Raw genomic sequence first — 17855 nt, 5'->3', positions numbered from 1 at the left:
CAGTTACATTACAATTGCACCATCTAAATTTTTAATTATATTGTTATGAATATTGATTACAGTTTGATATCATTGGTCACAGCGGTAAACCATAATTTCTACGTGGGATAATTGTAACATAAGATTCTCGGATCCGTTTGTCTGTATGTAATGACCGAAAAAGAAACACTCCTTTGAAACGTCTATTCAAATTTGTATTTCTGTAAAATTAGCCACCTGGCTGTCGAAATTGGGATGCAACACCGTACACCACTAAAACTTGTCACTACAACAAACTACTTAGATAAAAGACGGAAATTTTGTCCAGCTGGCCAGCACTAAGCAAACAGTTAAATATGCTGCCAACTTTCAAGCAACCATTTTACGAATGACTAGACTAATTTGCGATATCTCAAACTCACGTAAACAGTAACTGTGACGCAATAATGAAAGACATTGTCACGCAATTCAAACAGGTGTTCAAAGGTGGTGATGCAACGTTTCATCAGGTCTTACGAACGATGGTGCAATATTTGGACATATTTTAGCAATTTCCATGACGTTTGATTTGGTGAATAATTGTCGGGAACAATCATCAAAAATGAGTAGAATTGCATTTGATAAACCCAAGGTTGTAATTTAAAAGTCTCTTTTGATCCCCAACTAAGGTTCAACAAAAGTAGCCTGCTGATATGGCTGCAACCTATTTCGTCCCCGTCAACAAAATCGAATTTCGAGACCTGCAACCTATTTCGTCGCCTGAAAAGATCAAGAGAAATTTTGAAATGTTTGCGGCAACTCTGATCAGCGACTTCGGCTCTGTTGTATTTTTTTCTCAATCTTTTCAGGGTACGAAATAGAGGTACGAAGTGTTCAGGGGACAATATAGGTTGCACCCTACTGATATTATGCCTTCAACTTACCAAATTATGTTATTGTAATTTGGACCAAAATCTTTTGAAAATACGATCATAATTACACATCAATAGCATGTCTCAATTATAACTACATCATCATCATCATAATCCATCGTCGGTTTGTTCCCCACTAGTGGGGGTGGCCGATTGTTTCCGTGCAGCAATTGTTTTAATCCCTTTTCTCCATTTCACCCTGTCCCTTGCATCTTCCTCCTTCAGTCCGACTTTTTTAAATTCATCCTTCACTTGTTGTTTCCACGTTCTTCTTGGACGACCGCGTTTCCTCTTCCCATCCACCTTTAGATCTAGTGCCTTTCTAAGAAAACTTTCTTCCTCCCTCCTTATCACATGTCCATACCATCTTACTCCATTTGCTCTTGCCAGTTGGTCTATGGTCTCTCTCATCTCTAACATATCCAACAATTCTTCAGTCCTTTTTTCCCTTCTCGTTTTCACCCCACACATTGCTCTCACCATTGACCTTTCCGCTCTTCTCAGGATTGCCAGTTCACTCTCTCTCAATATCCATGTCTCGCTACCATATAGCATTGCAGGCCGCACACAGCTCCGATATACTTTCCCTTTCATCCTTAGTGAAAATTTTCTGCCATACAACATTTTCCCACATTCCCTGAACTTTGCCCAGCCCAATCTTGCCCTTGTTGTCACCGCTGCTTCACATCCACCACTTCCTATTATCTGATCACCCAGATAACAGAAGTCTGTCACTGTTTCGATGCCATGGCAGAACTCATCATCATGACTTTCCACTTCATTTCTTCCTTTACTGCATTTTCCACAAACAAAACACTTCGCCAATCTTGTTGCGGCTCTCTTGACATTAGCACATCTTGCATGTACCCACTTTCCACAATCCTTGGATTGCATTGAATTTCTCATCACTCTCTTGCCACATATTCCACAGGGATCTACTTTGCTCTCAACAACTGTTCCTTCTGCTCCACTCACCATCACTTTTGTTTTTTCAAGATTCACCTTCATACTCTTGGTTTCAAATGCTTCTTTCCATTTCTCAAACTTTCTCTCCAGTCCCTCCATACTATTACTTGTCAAGACCAGGTCGTCTGCATACAAAATTTCACTCAATAAGCCCTCCCTCACTCCTTCAGTTACAACGTCAACCACAATAGCAAATATCAGAGGTGACAAAACTGATCCTTGGTGGTCAATTATAACTACATGAAAATGTATAATTATTTATCAAGCTTGTAGGTTTTAAGCTGCCCGTAATTTTATGAGAGATGTGCTGACCATCGGGCACGTGCTGACCATCGGGCACGGGCAGTTTAAAACCTACAAGCACCTTATTTACATTAACCAATTCTGATTCCAACCAAAATAAATGAATTTGAAATTTCAAATAACAAAAGAAATGGGCTATCCTATTTATCAACATTTTTTAGTAAAGTTGCACAGTGCAGTAGTTCAAGTTATTTATGCATATTTTGTTCAACTTGAGGTTAACGCTCATATCCTTCATGAAATTTCTGTTGACTACAGATGACTTTGTATCTAAAAGAATAGAATTGAAAGAAATTTTAAGATAATGCTCATTGCATTATTTGTTTGGAGAGAAAGTGATTTAAAATGCCTTGTTGCTTCCAATTCAAATTCTTTTGGAAGTTCATATTGGCTCCCATACAAAAATTTAGATTCAAAAGTAAGTAATTTGTTTAATTTTAAACTACAAGTTATATTAAATTTTATGACGGAAACTTGTAAAGCAATTTTATAAGATATAGCATACCAAACATTAAAATTTCACCTTTTGGCTTCTTGTTCTTAATATAAATGTACTGTAGTAATATTTCTAATGTGAGGTACTGATGTGTGACATCATCATTTTCTTTTTTACACTTGGTCATAAAACATGATTCAAACTTATAAAAATATTTGTCATTGATTTTTAAGTTGTGATTTTCATATGTGTTTGGTGAATTATGCAAATCACTGTTATACATTTAGGAGACTGTGTTTGATGCACTTTCGTATCTTCTTAAAGCGATTGATGAAGAAAACCCAAAGGTCATTGGAATAATTGATATTGCACGTTTTCCTATACAAAAGTGCCAGAATGATTGCAATAAACGAACAAAAGTTTGTTTGCTTTCTGACTGTGATTGTTGCACAGAAGAGATTGTTATGACATATTTTGTGTCTGTAAAAGACAAAAAAATCGTCACTGAGAATTTGAAACCAAATGAACTAGATGAAAGCATGAAGAAGATGGATGAATTTTGTACACATACAAATGCAAAATGGATGTCATTAAATGCACTTTCTGATGCTTTAAATGCTAAGTACTTGTTAGGACCTGAACCATTAATTTTTCTGCAACAAGTTATTTCTGGACAGCAGAAAGTTGTGTCAATTAATGTAATACAAGATTTGAATGCTAGTCATAAGAATTCAAATGCTAAAAGCATTCATATGGATTCTAACAATGCATTCAAATATTTTAATGGCAATTTTTTCAAAGACGGTAGTCCAACTGACGATCAGTCATCTTCGTGCTTCTTGTTCGAACACAATGAAAAAGTAGACAATAAAATTCCAGCTTCTGTACAAGAATCATTACTCAGTGTTACCAATTTTGATGAAAATGAGAAACTGCATTTGCGCCAGTTATTCTATGCAAGCTCATTCCCATCTAGATTTCTTAATTGTAAAAATTTCTGTGAAAATTTGTGTAAACATGTTTTGGAAGAATCAAATACACTTCGACAGCAAGATTACTTCAGGTATGACATGTTGTTTTATTTTAAGCTGCAATACAAGATATCTATTGAAAGTATGTAAGAAGTATCTTGATGTTACCCGTCACAAAAACTGGAGCCATATCATTATATTGAATTTTTTCACATCGTTATTATCTATAGTTCCGCTCAAGAGCATGTGGCTGTGTCTTTGGCAAGACACTTAAAGGCATGCCTGAAGGTGGTCACAAAGATTAGCTTCCTTGCCTTCCCGTCCACTTAATCTAAATCTTCAACCAACGGGTGTACATCGACAAACATCGACAAACATCTACGACAAACATCTATAGCAGTGGTTCCCAACCTTTTAGATCTTGCGGCACCCTATCAAAGAGATAAATAGTTTGCGGCACCCTGGCACAACTGGATCAATTTTATGAGGTTTTTGTATTTCAAATAACTGTATGAAATAACACAGAAGTGATTACCGGTACAGTATTTTCTATGTCGGCAAACCCGGGGGCAAACATATCACAAATTCTTCTACAAATGGTATTATTTGACAAGGGAATCTTTTTTATTTCTTCCTCGGCCTTATTTCCGAGCATTGTTTTCACAATTGCACTGCATGCAGGAAGGATAATGTTCTCCGCTTTGGTGTGAGGCTTTGAGTTTTTAGCAATAATTTCTGCTACTAAACAACTGGCCTCTTGAGCTTTGGTAGATACCTATATACTTTGAAAATTTGTGTAAACGCCTGGCTTTGCTGTTTTCTTTCAGCTAAAACTCTCTCAAAATGTATTCGAGGTTTATACGAGAGATGTCCATGTTTTTTTAGTGAAGTGTCTGTTCAATTTTCTTGGCACCATGGCTTCGTTTGACAATTTTTGTTTGCATAATAGACACTCTGGTAGAGGTTGTGCTTGGTCACCACACCAACTAAAGCCTATATACTCAAATAACTGTCACAGTAAAGACCAGTCTTTTTTGCTTTCTTTTTACTTGTACTTCCTACTTCTGCTTCTGCATCATGATCAACATTGTTCCACATTCTTTTCTGTGTAATAAATTTCTCCATCATAAGTAAGTTATAAAGAACAAATTAATTATAACTTAGCCTTTTCTCGATTAGCTATGTATCGTGCTTGTATTTGCATGTATCCCCATGTAAAAGTTTCCGATTTTATAATGGTTCGCAAACAATCTTGCTATTTTATAGTCCTGCTGGGTCACACAATCCGATAATCCATCACTGCAATTTGACTTTGTGCACCTTGAAACGCAAAATAAAATCATGAAACCTGGCAATAATGATGCGTTTCAAACGTTTTTATGGAAAGAACAGCAACGAATCAAAATCTCTTTCAAGTTGTTTTTCGTGGGCGAGAAAACAAAGGTATACCGCGGATTAGAGTTAAAATATATAAATAAATAAATCGCGCACTTAACGGGTTAAAGTTAAAATATAGAATGGGCCGCAGTATTGCAATATCTCGCGGCACCCTTGAGCATTGCAATTGGCACCCCAGGGTGCCGCGGCACCCCGGTTGGGAACCACTGATCTATAGTTATCTTTCTACATAAAAGCCATGCATTATGGATTGATCTTAATTTCCAGATCGTTTTGCATGGCTGAAGATCAACAAGTGTTCATCAGTTTTCATGAGTTTCTTCTGGGCATGTACTTTTTGCAACCACATGTGCAACATGGCGGGAAAATGGCAGAGCATAGGTATGTACATTATAACTTTTGCTTTGTTGAAAAACTTTTCATTTGCAAAAGTTCTTGTAAAGCTGCAGCTTTTCAATGTCCGCCCCGATAGCTCAATTGGTTAGCGCGTCACTTCTGGAAAGAAGAAACTTCAAGATCAAGCGGCGCTGGTTCGACTCTCGGGGTGTGCGCTTGAGCAACGCACGTTAAGGACTGCTCTCCATTCAGCGGCATCTAATGGATGGAATAGTTCCCCGGCTACAAGACTTCAACAATCGGAAACTTCACTCTGTCAATCTCGGTGACTGGGCCTGCGTCAGTGATCCGAAGCCTCTACAAGTATGCAAAACTGCCAGGATTAAGCTCTTCAACTGCCAGGATTAAGCCCTGCAAGAAGCTTTCCCAGTCCGAGGATAAAGATTCAATCAATCAATCAATAGTGTTTGTTAACTATATACATTGTAAATATGGATCACAGTGTTAGTGTATTATTACAACATAGCAGAAAGTTCTAGCTGCAAAACAAACAAAAACAAGGGAACAGTGTCAAATGCACTATACTAGGCCTATTATCATTTGAGCAGTTGCCAACCATTAACTTTAATATCTGTTACCATTTGTAGATGTCGATGCATTTTTCGGTTTTATGATCGCACATGTGATGGAAAGCTTGATTTTGAAGATTTTTTGTAAGTGAAATCTTGCATTTGGTTTATTTTAAGATCAGTGAAAGATCAATCTATTAATTTTGATAAATTTATAGAAAACCATCAAATCAGCATAGACTATAGATGCTGACTTGATTTTCTGAGCCAACATGGGTAGCTCATGACATAACTTCGTCAATAGCATCAATCGCCATCTTCGAAACTTAAGGAACAATTGTTTCCATTAGGAGACCCGATATAGATATCAGATAAAAGTTGGTAGGGGTCCGAAACCCCTTCGAGAGCACCAGAAGGCGCCTGCCAAAACAAACAGATTGAGAACCACTGCTTTAGATGTTATGTACCACCCTTCGAGCTTAGTAAGTCAGAAGAACCTGCTCAATACGACTACCCACGTATTGTAGCCGTATCGTGTAGCTAGGCCTTGAAATTTACATGTAAAATGTTTGCTATTCTATCGTTTCCAAAATGGCGCGTTCTTATGACACTAACTACTGTGGTAACACTTTGCTGCAGATTTTTAATGTCGAAGTTAACTTTCACTCGCCAAGAAAGTAGTGTTTTATTCACAAAAAAGCTAAATGTGGATTCATTTACATTTTATGAAGTTAGCTTACATGCAAATTTCTTGTTGTAAAATTTCATGTAGAAAGTGGTTCATTTGAAAATCTTGAAGACTGTCAAATTTGTAACATATTTTCCTTTATATTTATGATTGCAGGAGAATGTTTTCAGATATAAAAAAGATCAAAGGAGAAAAATTGCCCAAGGAAAAATTAGCTTTGGAAGCCAGAAAAGCCGCCAAGTGATTTAAATTTCAGTTTACCTTAGGCTTAGAGTTGTCGGCAAACTCTTCTCTTTACACATCGTGAATAATGTCAGGGATTTTGTTTGTTTCTCGGCAGCCGATTTGTAGCAAGAATAAAAGTTTGAATAGGGATTTTGTTACTTCAAAGTTGTTTAATTAAAACTTTGCTTAGGCTTTTGCTTACCCAATTTCACTCATCTGTTTCTATGTATTTTGGATGGGAAAAGTTTGCAGTTACACCAGCAACTATATTGCATTTTATTGCCATTATCAAATAAACATATTTTTAAAAATACATGACAAGGAATGACAGCATCGGAAAGTAAGTTACATTGTAAAATCATTGCAAACCCACAACAAACTCCCAAAATTATTCACTGGAAGCTTAATTTTTATCTCATTTGTGGTAATTTACCTCGATTTGCTGACAACTGCCTCAAAGCTATCAAGTATCAAGTTCCTCGTTCTAATATTCATAAATCTTCATCTTTAAAGGCAGTTTGGTGATCACCCGGAACCCCAACTTACGCTCACATCGTTCCTTGAGACGGTAGGCCAGTTGAAGTTCCGAGGGACATCCGGCCTTTACCGAATGCTGGAAAAGCCTTGGTTGAAGAACATGAAGCGGTCTCGCGATTCATCAAGGTCAGTCCTACCACTTTTGATCTAATCTTTTAGATTTCCATTCCTCGTACCATTCGCCTTATCAACAATGCATATTTTGTTACGACTTTGAAGTCCTCTGAAAAGCTTTATCGAGGTATGTCGCTCACTGGTAGTACAATTTGGTAAAGAGGTGATTTTTTTGAACCATAGACAACTAAAACCTAACAACCACACGGCATGTAACATCATATAATGATGTTACATGAAAATAAACTAAAAATTACAAACGTTTTCGGCCATACTCAATTACTCATGTTAGCCCTTTTCAAGTAACCAACTGGATGTGGGGTGAAAACTAGATGTGGGGTGAAAACGAGAAGGGAAAAAAGGACTGAAGAATTGTTGGATATGCTAGAGATGAGAGAGACCATAGACCAACTGGCAAGGGCAAATGGAGTAAGATGGTATGGACATGTGATAAGGAGGGAGGAAGGAAGTTTTCTTAGAACGGCACTAGATCTAAAGGTGGATGGGAAGAGGAAACGCGGTCGTCCAAGAAGAACGTGGAAACAACAAGTGAAGGATGAGTTTAAAAAAGTCGGACTGAAGGAGGAAGATGCAAGGGACAGGGTGAAATGGAGAAAAGAGATTAAGACAATTGCTGCGCGGAAACAATCGGCCACCCCCACTAGTGGGGAACAAACCGACGATGGATTATGATGATGATGATGATGACGTTGTACATAAATTGAAATTACAAAACTGATCTACATACACAGAAATCGCAAAAAAAAACACTTGAATGACGCAAAATTACGTGAAGACATTGTCCACGCGACATTTGGCCACAAGAGTGAGGGAGCATTTGGATTTACCAGAAAAAGTTCCATTAAAGATCATATTATACTCGTCTGCCAAATTTGTTCAAACAATTAACCATCCCTGGAGTCTTTTAGAATGGTACGTAAATGCGTCACCGAATTTGATACTAAAATCCACGAGGCTTTGGTCTTAAAATCTTGCAACCCTCGCCTCAATAAGCCGGAATGGCCCGTTTCGGTGAGTCCGATTCGGTGAGTCCGATCCCTTAACGGGGGATTTTTTCAATTTTTTTTTTAAATTATCGGGTACCATAGCCTAATTATCATTGCCGTTTTAGGGTTAGGGGTTGGGAGTTAAGGTTAGGGGTTAGAAGTTAGGAACTCACCGAATCAGACTCACCGAATCGGACTCACCGAATCGGACTCACCGAATAGTAGCAGACCCCAATAAGCAGTTGTTGCCACAGGCGCCTCCTATCTGCTAAATGTCTTCACGTCATATTGTGTCATTTATGTGTGTTTTTTTCCTTGCGCAATTAAGCGTCATGTGATTTTACCTTTTCTCTGCCTTGCTGTTTCATTCTTATGTGTTCTTTTTTTTTCGATTTCTGTGTATGTAGATCAGTTTTGTAATTTCAATTTATGTACAACGTCAGTCAGTTGGTTACTTGAAAAGGGCTAACAGTAGTATGGCCGAAAACGTTTGTAATTTTTAGTTTATTTTTATGTTATTATATGATGTTACATGCCGTGTGGTTGTTAGGTTTTATTTGTCTACGGTTCATTGGTAGTAGGCCATTGTTTGCATTCACCAAATGCTGGCATTTACACAGCAATCCCACCTCATCATGATTTTTTAATAAGTCGATTTCGCTGTAATAATACTATCTTCAGCTTATTCAAATGGAGTGTTATTGGCAACATTTCTTGTCCTTCAGATCACTCAGTGGAAATGCTTCACCGGAAATAAACAGCGAGGCGAAGCGACAACGCACGTTCGACGGTAAATGACGGTGATATCACCTCTATGAATGACCGTAATATCACTTCCGTTGAAAGCTTAGAACTTTCTTTAACATTGATTAACTTTCTTAAATTTTCCAATTTAGTTTGATATCCTCCGCTTTTGTGAATATTTTTATCGCACAACGCATCCTTTTGAATCATGGGTAAGTTCAAAGAAACGTTTTAATAAAAAATTCAATAACAACATTTTATCTTGGAGTTTAACTTCCTTCTCCCCGATTATCTGCAGGAACAGTGGTTTAGTCTTGGTTATTATTTATAGATACTGATGTGGACACACTTGAAGCAAGTGATACCGCTCCTGTTGTGGATGATGAAACGCGTGATCAGATGTCATGCGAACCTGAATTGCGAAGTCCTCCTATCAAAGACGAACCGTACACTCTTGCCCTCCACTCAGTGAAAGTCCGCCGGACTGGAACCACTGTGGAAGCAAAATCACTCTGGGAGTTGGGCGTTGATGAATCGGTGCGTGTTGGTTCGTAAAAAAAATTAATGCTGAAAGTTTTTTTGTCGCTAAGGGATCTTTTTATCTATTTAGGCTACGGCATGAACCATTTCATACGGTATCATTCTTCACTGTTTTCATAAATGCTGAGAAAGCTGATAACTTTGCAGCAGCAAAACCTTTCCATGTGTACAATGTGTAAAGTGTGGAGGTGTGTTTAAGACGTGTACAAGTAGCCTACTCACAGTGCGTCCATGGTTGGTTTAGTCTGCAGTATGTTGCGTGGATGTAGTTTTTGATGTGTTCTCACGCCTGATATTTATCAATGTTTACTAAACAGGCAGGGAAGCCGGATACTGATGGAAGTACGTCTGAATCTCCCTTTGAATTAGTGCCGGACAAAGTCAAATTTTCCCGAACAGCCAGTGTACAAGCATTTAACAAGAGGTCACACGCCAATGAGATGTTGAATGGTTTAAGATATTTCGAACGACCACAAAAGAGTTCTCAAGGTAAGTCCTCTCGGCCACACACCAAGCTTATGTGATTGTTATTGCAATATTGTATGTAGCCCACGGTAAGCAGTATTGCCAGATGTTTTTTAAGTTTTTGGCCCAATTGCTAATATGAATCATCCAAATGATTACATGTTGGAAGCAAGCCCAAAATTAATCCAAATTTACGCAAAGTAAATTGATCAAAAACAATTGTGTGGAAATGGTAGGCTACTATTTATTCTGCGAAAGCCGGCTCCAAATAAAACGAAATCCCGAAAAATTAACGAGACACAGCCCAGAACTGCTAAAGTTTTCTTTCGTCGACTACGTAAACAGAATTAGCCCAATTCAACGGAAAAACCGCGAAACTGCCAACCTTAAAGACAAGTGTAAAAAAACTTGTTTGAACTTTTAGCTGGGAAAGCCGATAAGTCGCAGTTCTCTTGGGGAGAAGTCGATATGCCGGCTTTGGCAAGATGCTTGTTGGCGGTTTGTCGGGAAGCGAAACTCATCCTGCAAAAAGAAGATCGGTTAGTAGTCACTTTTGTTTTCTATAACTATCACTCCAAAAAATTCTTTAATATAATTTGTCTAACATCGGAACGGTTTGTAAATGCTTCAAGAACGTTAACTTATTACATCGATACAGAGGTAGTTTGCATAGCATGATCTTATAATATTGCAATGTTGACTGTACAGTGTACAGTATGGACTTTAGGCTGAAATGGTGTGCCACTGTCTGCAACGTAGTGTATGCGTACGTACAGTAAGTTCATTGTGTTGAAAATGCCAGCTTATACGTTTTTGACTGATGTCTGTTGACTTGTTTAGATTGTTATCTCTTCAATCTCCCACCTACATCCTGGGTGACATCCATGGGAACTACCACGATCTTGTGTGCTTTGAGAAGGCCCTATGGAGGGTCGGTCCTCTTCTCACGCCTTGCCGATTCCTGTTCTTAGGAGATTATGTCGATCGGGGAAAAAACGGTGTCGAGGTGTTTTTCTTGACTAGATTTAGTATACACAATTACGACAAGCGCAAATGTTTTCTTTTTAAGAACGACGATCAAACCTTAAAATTCTCTTAAAATACAATTTTCTTTTTTTAACCAACTTCTTTAACGTTTTAATCACTCTAGCCTTCAGATTCCATCATGTAGTTTGTCACATCAAACCTAATTTTATGCTAATGACTGCCGTAATAATTTTAATTACCTCACTGATATCAGTTGAAACAACCGAGACTTGACAGAAGATTATGTAAACGACCAGATAGGACTCTAAGACCCCTCATCTTGACAAATTATTAGCTGTCTTTAAACATAGGCTGAGATCATGGCGACCTTTATAGATCGCTATGGCTAAAACATATGTTGGCAAGACCTGTGTGCAGTGTTTTTTTTAAGGTGTTTTGGGGGACCGAAACGGTCCCCCAAATTTCTCCAGCGGTTTCCCAAAATTTGGACTTGCAACTACAGTAGAAAAGTAATGGTTGTTTCTCGCTATGTCTTGTCGATAATACGAATATAGCTTAATTACGATCAATAGTTCACGTCTGGAAAAAAGAATAAGTGGAGGTACAGCTAACCGCTGAATCAAAAAGTTATTTACAAAAGAAGTGCACCTTCGATACTCGTCAATGTTTATTTCTGATTTATGGCGCATAATGATCAGTTTTTACGTGTGGAAACATAACAAGCAGAAGCCAACAAGCACACTTTGTTTGATTGTGCAGCAAACTTGTTTGGCGGCCGTGTTGGGCAGGCTGTTTGGTCGCTGTCACAATTATTTAAGCTGTGCCTTGTCGACTAATTCATTTTATGTTGCGTTGATTGTATGTAGTTATGGCTATTTTTTGGTATTTAAATGAAACACTTGCGGTCTCTTAAAACTACTTAGCGGTCACCCAAACCAAACCTTAAAAAAAAACCTGCCTGTGTGTTTCAGGTCGCCATGTGCAAGACCTCGTATTTTTAAATTTTGATTGAGATTATACAATTTATCTTGCAATTTCAAAACATTTACAGAAAGACGTCAGAGTTGAGTAGATTTCCGAAAACTATCAAATTTTCTTCAGTTGAGACCGAACGGGCTCTCAGCTTTCGCGTGTTTTAGCAATAAAGTCAAGAACTGTGTGAAGAAGGAAGCGTTCTTCCTGGCTATCAACACAAGGTTGAGCACTCACTAGCACAGTGAACAGTTGCGATTCGCTAACCATACGGTGTAGCTTCCACTCTAGCCATTTAGTGTTTTAAACAATCTAATCAACTACATGTTTCTAACATAAAGTCAAGAACTGTTTTAATGATGACAGTTTGATTCACTTTTTCACCTCAACTGATCATGCTCTGTTGATTTTATGTCATAAATCCTTGATTCTGATCGTGGAAATCATGATTTTAGTTTAGTTTTGAAAGCAGATGTTCTAAGATCATCTGAAACTATTTTCTTGCTTTTTTTCGCCCATATGACGCCAAAGATAGCTTTTGTTCTTAAAAGTCTTCACACATATGTGAATATTATGACGGTTTACAACCTTCCATGATGCCGTACGATGCTCAAACAGCGCCTAAACGAGTTGCTTTGTTTTTTTTTAAGGTTGTGGCGTACCTACTTTCTCAAAAGGTTCTGTGTCCGAATAAAATATTTCTCGTCCGTGGCAACCACGAACTGAGAGAGATCCAAATTTCCTTTTCCTTTCAAACAGAATGTTTGATGAAATTTGGTGAAACTTTGGGCTTGAAAATCTGGGAAGAACTAAACCAGTGCTTTGACTTATTGCCGGTTGCTGCTGTTGTAGATGGGAAAGTAAGTATATGTGAAATAGCCTTTGAGTTGTCGTATTTACTTCATATGTAATTTCTTTACTTTCATTAGAGCGGAAGAATATTTGGTAATGCGACCATTGATCTGTTTAAGGTCACAGTTCTGTGCTTGTTATCTGCATACCAACGATGCAGCAGTCAAAAAGGGACCATGGTTGCCAAACTATGTTATTTAATAATTGCAGTGAACAAAACATGAGAAAAGAAAAACCCCAAGTAAATAAATGTAAACAAATGTAAACTTAAGCAATAAAAATAGAAAACAAAAAGTACCAAATTCGAAGTGCTCTATTTATAGTGCTGACATCAGACCTGCACACCTGCCCAGAATATAAAATTGATGCCTTTGCCTTCCTTTGTTAATTTTCAAGGATATTTTGTTGTGGGTATCCGTTTTGCCCATGCTTGGATGGCTGAAAGCATCATACAACAATTATTTAGAATGAACTGGATAAAACAGCTAGTTTTGGTCCCACATTGTGTAAACAATCCGGAAAGTTTGATTTGCACTGACAAAAAAGCTGAAAGTTTGATTTGACGAATTGTTGACGTTATTCCAATTAACAAAAAAAAGAAATGCTCCTCAAGAAAATTCTGCTTACAACTCATCTTTATTTTGACTTCAGATTTTCACTGCTCACGGTGGTATACCAGGAAAGAGTTTGTATTCCAACTTGCCACTTACCGAGGCCATCAACAGTGTTCCTGTTCCTTTGCCTGATCCTGAGACTCAGAGCCCACTCGCATGGGAATTGATGTGGAACGATCCAATAAGGTTTTGTGATACCTATTAAAAGCGAACGATTTTAAAGATGAAATATATCCAGGGTCGTTGAGAGGATAATTTGGTCCCGGTGTAGTGGTCCAGAAGTTGCTACAGTCCGGGAGTAACCAGGGTTGCCAAATATTTCATTATTGTTTTTTTAAAAACTACTTAAATTTATAACCTCTCAAAAATTGAAAAAACTTGCAAATAGGTAGAATATCATACAGTTGAAACTTTTTTTGTTTTTGTGCATATTTTGTAACTAGGATTCAGAGTAAACTGCAAACTATGATTGATGAAGTCATTGGCCATGCGGAAAAGTTTAAACTTTAAGATTTTGCAGATATATTTTTTCAAAAGGACTTCTTAGAATTCAAACGAGTTATGTTTTCATACTTTCTCGACAAGTACCTTGTTTTCGCACGCGATGTTAGGCAAATTTGATCGAATTTAGCCCATATCTTTAGTTTTATCTGTAATAATTTTTTTTTTAAATTACTTGCTCCAGTGTTGCCAGGTTGACTCATGAGTTACAACACAAATATCACAACGTAATTGACATTTTGCATGTCGCCAGTCGCAAAAAAGTAATACAAAATTACGTAGAATATAGTCAGTGTGTGTTTATCAACTACAACTCAGACAAGAAGCTTACTTTTGCAATTTAGCTTGTCATCAATCGCAAACAAGTCTGCCTTTAATCAAACTGAAAGCTTGAACGATGTATTATTGAAGCCTGTACTGAAGACTGCCATGATTCATGATACTGAAGACTGCCATACTGAACATCCTAAGCGATGCCTTGTTTCAAACTTTTTTTTTATTCAAATACAACAATGAATTTTGTCAAAAGGTTTTATTTTAAATTTAATCTTATTTTTCTTGCATCTGCTGCAACCATTAAATCTGGCAACCTTTGTTTACTTCTGGTCTGGCAGTAACTTCTGGACTGCGTATACGCGGTCGGAAAGTTACGGTCACTCCTGGACCGTTACACCGGTATCAACAACATCCTCGGGCCAAAAATCAAGACATTTTCAAGAAAAACTCACTATATTCTAAGAATATATTGTGGTTTCTTTTACTTCTGGGCCCCTTGGAAAGGTTATGGTCTTCTAATATCATTTCGAGTCCAAAACTACCCCCCCCCCCCCTAAACCCTCCTGTCAACGGTAGCTAACTGAATATATCTACCGCTGCCTGTTGGACAGCTATGTTCATTCCAGCCGGAAAAAAGTTGCCTTTTTGCATCAACGTTGATAAATATAACTTTTGTTGACTGAGGTGATAGCCGTATTTGGTTGTTTTACTTTGTGTATCGTTTTGCTAATGTCATGTTCATGGAATTTTGTCAGTTCTTTTTTCTCATGTTCACGTACTTTGCGTTACAGACTTCATGATTTGCCACTGGAAGAAGCAAAGAGTCTATCCAAACATGGCGGATTTATTCCAAACCATCGACGTCACACTGCGAGCATGTTCACCAGCGATGCGCTTGAGCGGTTCCTGAGCGAAAACGGATTTAGTCACGTGATACGTGCGCACGAAGTGCAACAAATCGGGTTTAAGGTTTGTTTTTCGAGATTTTTTGTAATAATGAGTTTACTTTGACAGAGGATATGCCACGTTGTTCCATATGATACCTGCATCATAGAGATTGATTTCAGAGACATTTGGTTTAAGTTGTGCTTTTTCATTTCATTGAAACTGCATTCCATGTCTTAAGCTATGCGTATTTTTACAATCAATTTTATAGGCTAATAGGCATACTACAATATTGATGACTAATTAAGAAGCATTACCTTTGTCAGTATTCCCTTAATACAAACTATACAAACAGTTACTCTCTTAGTACAAACTATCATAGGCTAATATGTGCATTATGCCCTAACTGCATTTTATATACGAATATTTCAAGCCGCCTTGGCCAGAAAAAGGGCACTGGCAACCCTCCGGCTGATGAAAGTTGTTACCACATGCTGCTAGAAATCTAGCGATCTCCGCCTGTCTTGAAGCGTATTTCAAGTTCTGTGTTCCAATCTTAGTTCTTAAACAGCTTCAGGATCGGGAAATTGTTTTGTTCTGAGACTTCATCTCTAGGTACAAGTAGTGGTCTTTGTTGAACATGTTGGTTGTTCAGTAATTTCACCTTGTGAAAAGCATGATCTTCCAATGTTTGTTTTAGGTTCAACAAAACGGTAAGCTCCTCACAGTGTTCTCTTCCTCTCGTTACTGTGGTGGCTCCAATGAAGCAGCATGTGTCTTAGTGGATGAAAGGAAATTGCGCACGATACGACTGGACACAACTTAAAACAAGAAGCTTTTTTAAATTATTTTTTAAACTTTGTAAGCTTAACGCTTCGTAAAATTTGTTTTTGCCAAGCTGATCAAAAATACTTTTTATGTTCCTTTGAGTGTTTTTAACGACGAAAGAAGTTCTTTAGCAGTTTTATGATTCTATTTTGTTTTCATTATGACTTGTCTTAGCGAATAACTTAATGTTTTTGTAGTTTTGAGCTGTCTAAAGCACAATAATGTTTTTTGTTGACTTCTCTGTTGGTATAAGCACATCAGCGTTGTATTCTGGCGTACTTTTGCTAAGTTTGGTTAACTACTATTAGTTCCCAAGAGTTTACACTTTACACTTCTAACTAGCCAGCAAAATCTGTTTGCATATATTGCATCTTTGTTTTGTTTTTCATATGTTTACCCTGCATTGCGGGAAAGCGGACTTGAGCGCTATGCATCGGTGTACGCCTTCCGACGTACACCTGACCCACGCTGCAGCCGACTGCAATGTCTGTTTCCGGTTGTCTACTCTACTTATGACTTAAATTTGGTACTACCAATTACTCGAAATCGATCACTGGGTAGAGGCAATTATCGTAAAGTTTCTTGCCCAGAGAAACAACAGCAAGTGCGGGTGGCTGGAGTCGAACATGCAGGCTCTCGACTGCGAGCCCAACGCGCTAACCACTGGTGCATTTCACAACCATGTGCTTTGTCAATGAATCGCAAAAAGTTAAACTGTTATTATTAATCAATGATAAAGCTGTTGAATTCGAAATATTAGTGATGTTTAGATCAGCTGAAGCAAAGTGATTAAACACGGTATTGTTAAATCTTTACGTGACATCATAGGCTAGCTACCAGCATAATAAATATTTTTCTCTTTTCATTTTGCTTCAATTAAGCCTGGTTTTCATCGCGAAACATCAGGGTCGACCAGTTGTCTACAGCTACTTCTCCGCTTTTTTTATCGTTGGTATCTTCAATTTTTAAGTTTCTTTTTGTCAGATAATTCTTCACTGTGTTTTTCCATGTTTTCTTTGGTTTTCCCGTCACTATCTCATTTCACACTCGCTTTGTTGGGTTATTTTCATTCATTCGTTCAAGTTGTCCAACACATCTCAGACGATGTTCATGTAAGTAGCCTACTCCTGCATATCCTCAACACTCGTCCACTCTCAAAACATTATTTCTCATTTCTGTCGTGCTTTTTATCACCCACAAGACGTAACAAAATGACTTTTGGTGATCGTAACAAAACAGCGACTTGCACGATAGACTAGAATTAAGCTTTTAAAGCCGATTCAGGTCGATTACGGTATGCTTCCTTCCGGCAAACTGGAGTAATAAAGAATCTAGCCTATTTCTATTCTAAAACCGGTTTGTGATAGCAAAAAGGTTGGGGATCGCTGATATAGGCTAATAAAATATACCTTTTAAACGTGTACGATGCTGTCCTAACTACCCAGATTTACTGCAACTGTGACAAGTATACACTACAAATAGGCTACGGTACGATAAACAAAAATCAAAGGAAAAGCTCGACTGTTGAGTGATTTCTCAGAAAAGGGTGCCAAACTTATTACTGTAACATTAGGCTAAGCTGGGAGATCAAGATAAGTTCCGAGTTCCTCATAAAGTATGCAAACATTGCACTTATAATACCCATTTCTGGGCTCGAGATAAAGTTAGAGCTAAATAACTCGGAATGACAATTGATACTTTTGCATCGTGAGCATGTTTGAATGAAATCGTCACTAAGGAAAGTCGAGACA

The 17855-nt window shown here is 37.8% G+C and overlaps 1 protein-coding gene across 1 annotated transcript; it reads left to right on the top strand.

Annotated features, from left to right (window-relative positions):
* Positions 1-2448: 2448 nt before the first annotated feature.
* Positions 2449-17431, top strand: LOC145780936 (uncharacterized). The gene is made up of 15 exons (XM_082592611.1): positions 2449-2577; positions 2883-3658; positions 5232-5345; positions 5948-6013; positions 6714-6797; positions 7296-7445; positions 9166-9230; positions 9516-9721; positions 10042-10213; positions 10614-10728; positions 11030-11195; positions 12799-13008; positions 13652-13800; positions 15183-15360; positions 15977-17431. The coding sequence occupies exons 1-15, from the start codon at positions 2464-2466 to the stop codon at positions 16100-16102; spliced, it is 2691 nt and encodes an 896-aa protein (XP_082448737.1). The 5' UTR covers positions 2449-2463; the 3' UTR covers positions 16103-17431.
* The last annotated feature ends 424 nt before the right edge of the window (positions 17432-17855 follow it).

This window comes from Aplidium turbinatum, chromosome 12, assembly GCF_918807975.1.
Source record: "Aplidium turbinatum chromosome 12, kaAplTurb1.1, whole genome shotgun sequence".
NCBI classification, from domain to species: Eukaryota; Metazoa; Chordata; class Ascidiacea; order Aplousobranchia; family Polyclinidae; genus Aplidium; species Aplidium turbinatum.
Note: the sequence above shows the minus strand (reverse complement) of the source record. Positions and strands in the feature narration are given on the sequence as shown.

Excerpts from the sequence above, each read along its gene's own strand:
- LOC145780936 (XM_082592611.1), top strand. The coding sequence starts at position 2,464 with ATGCTCATTGCATTATTTGTTTGGAGAGAAAGTGATTTAAAATGCCTT. Across the intron at positions 5,346-5,947 it reads GGGAAAATGGCAGAGCATAG|ATGTCGATGCATTTTTCGGT; the intron begins GTATGTACATTA and ends TACCATTTGTAG. Across the intron at positions 11,196-12,798 it reads GGGGAAAAAACGGTGTCGAG|GTTGTGGCGTACCTACTTTC; the intron begins GTGTTTTTCTTG and ends TTTTTTTTTAAG.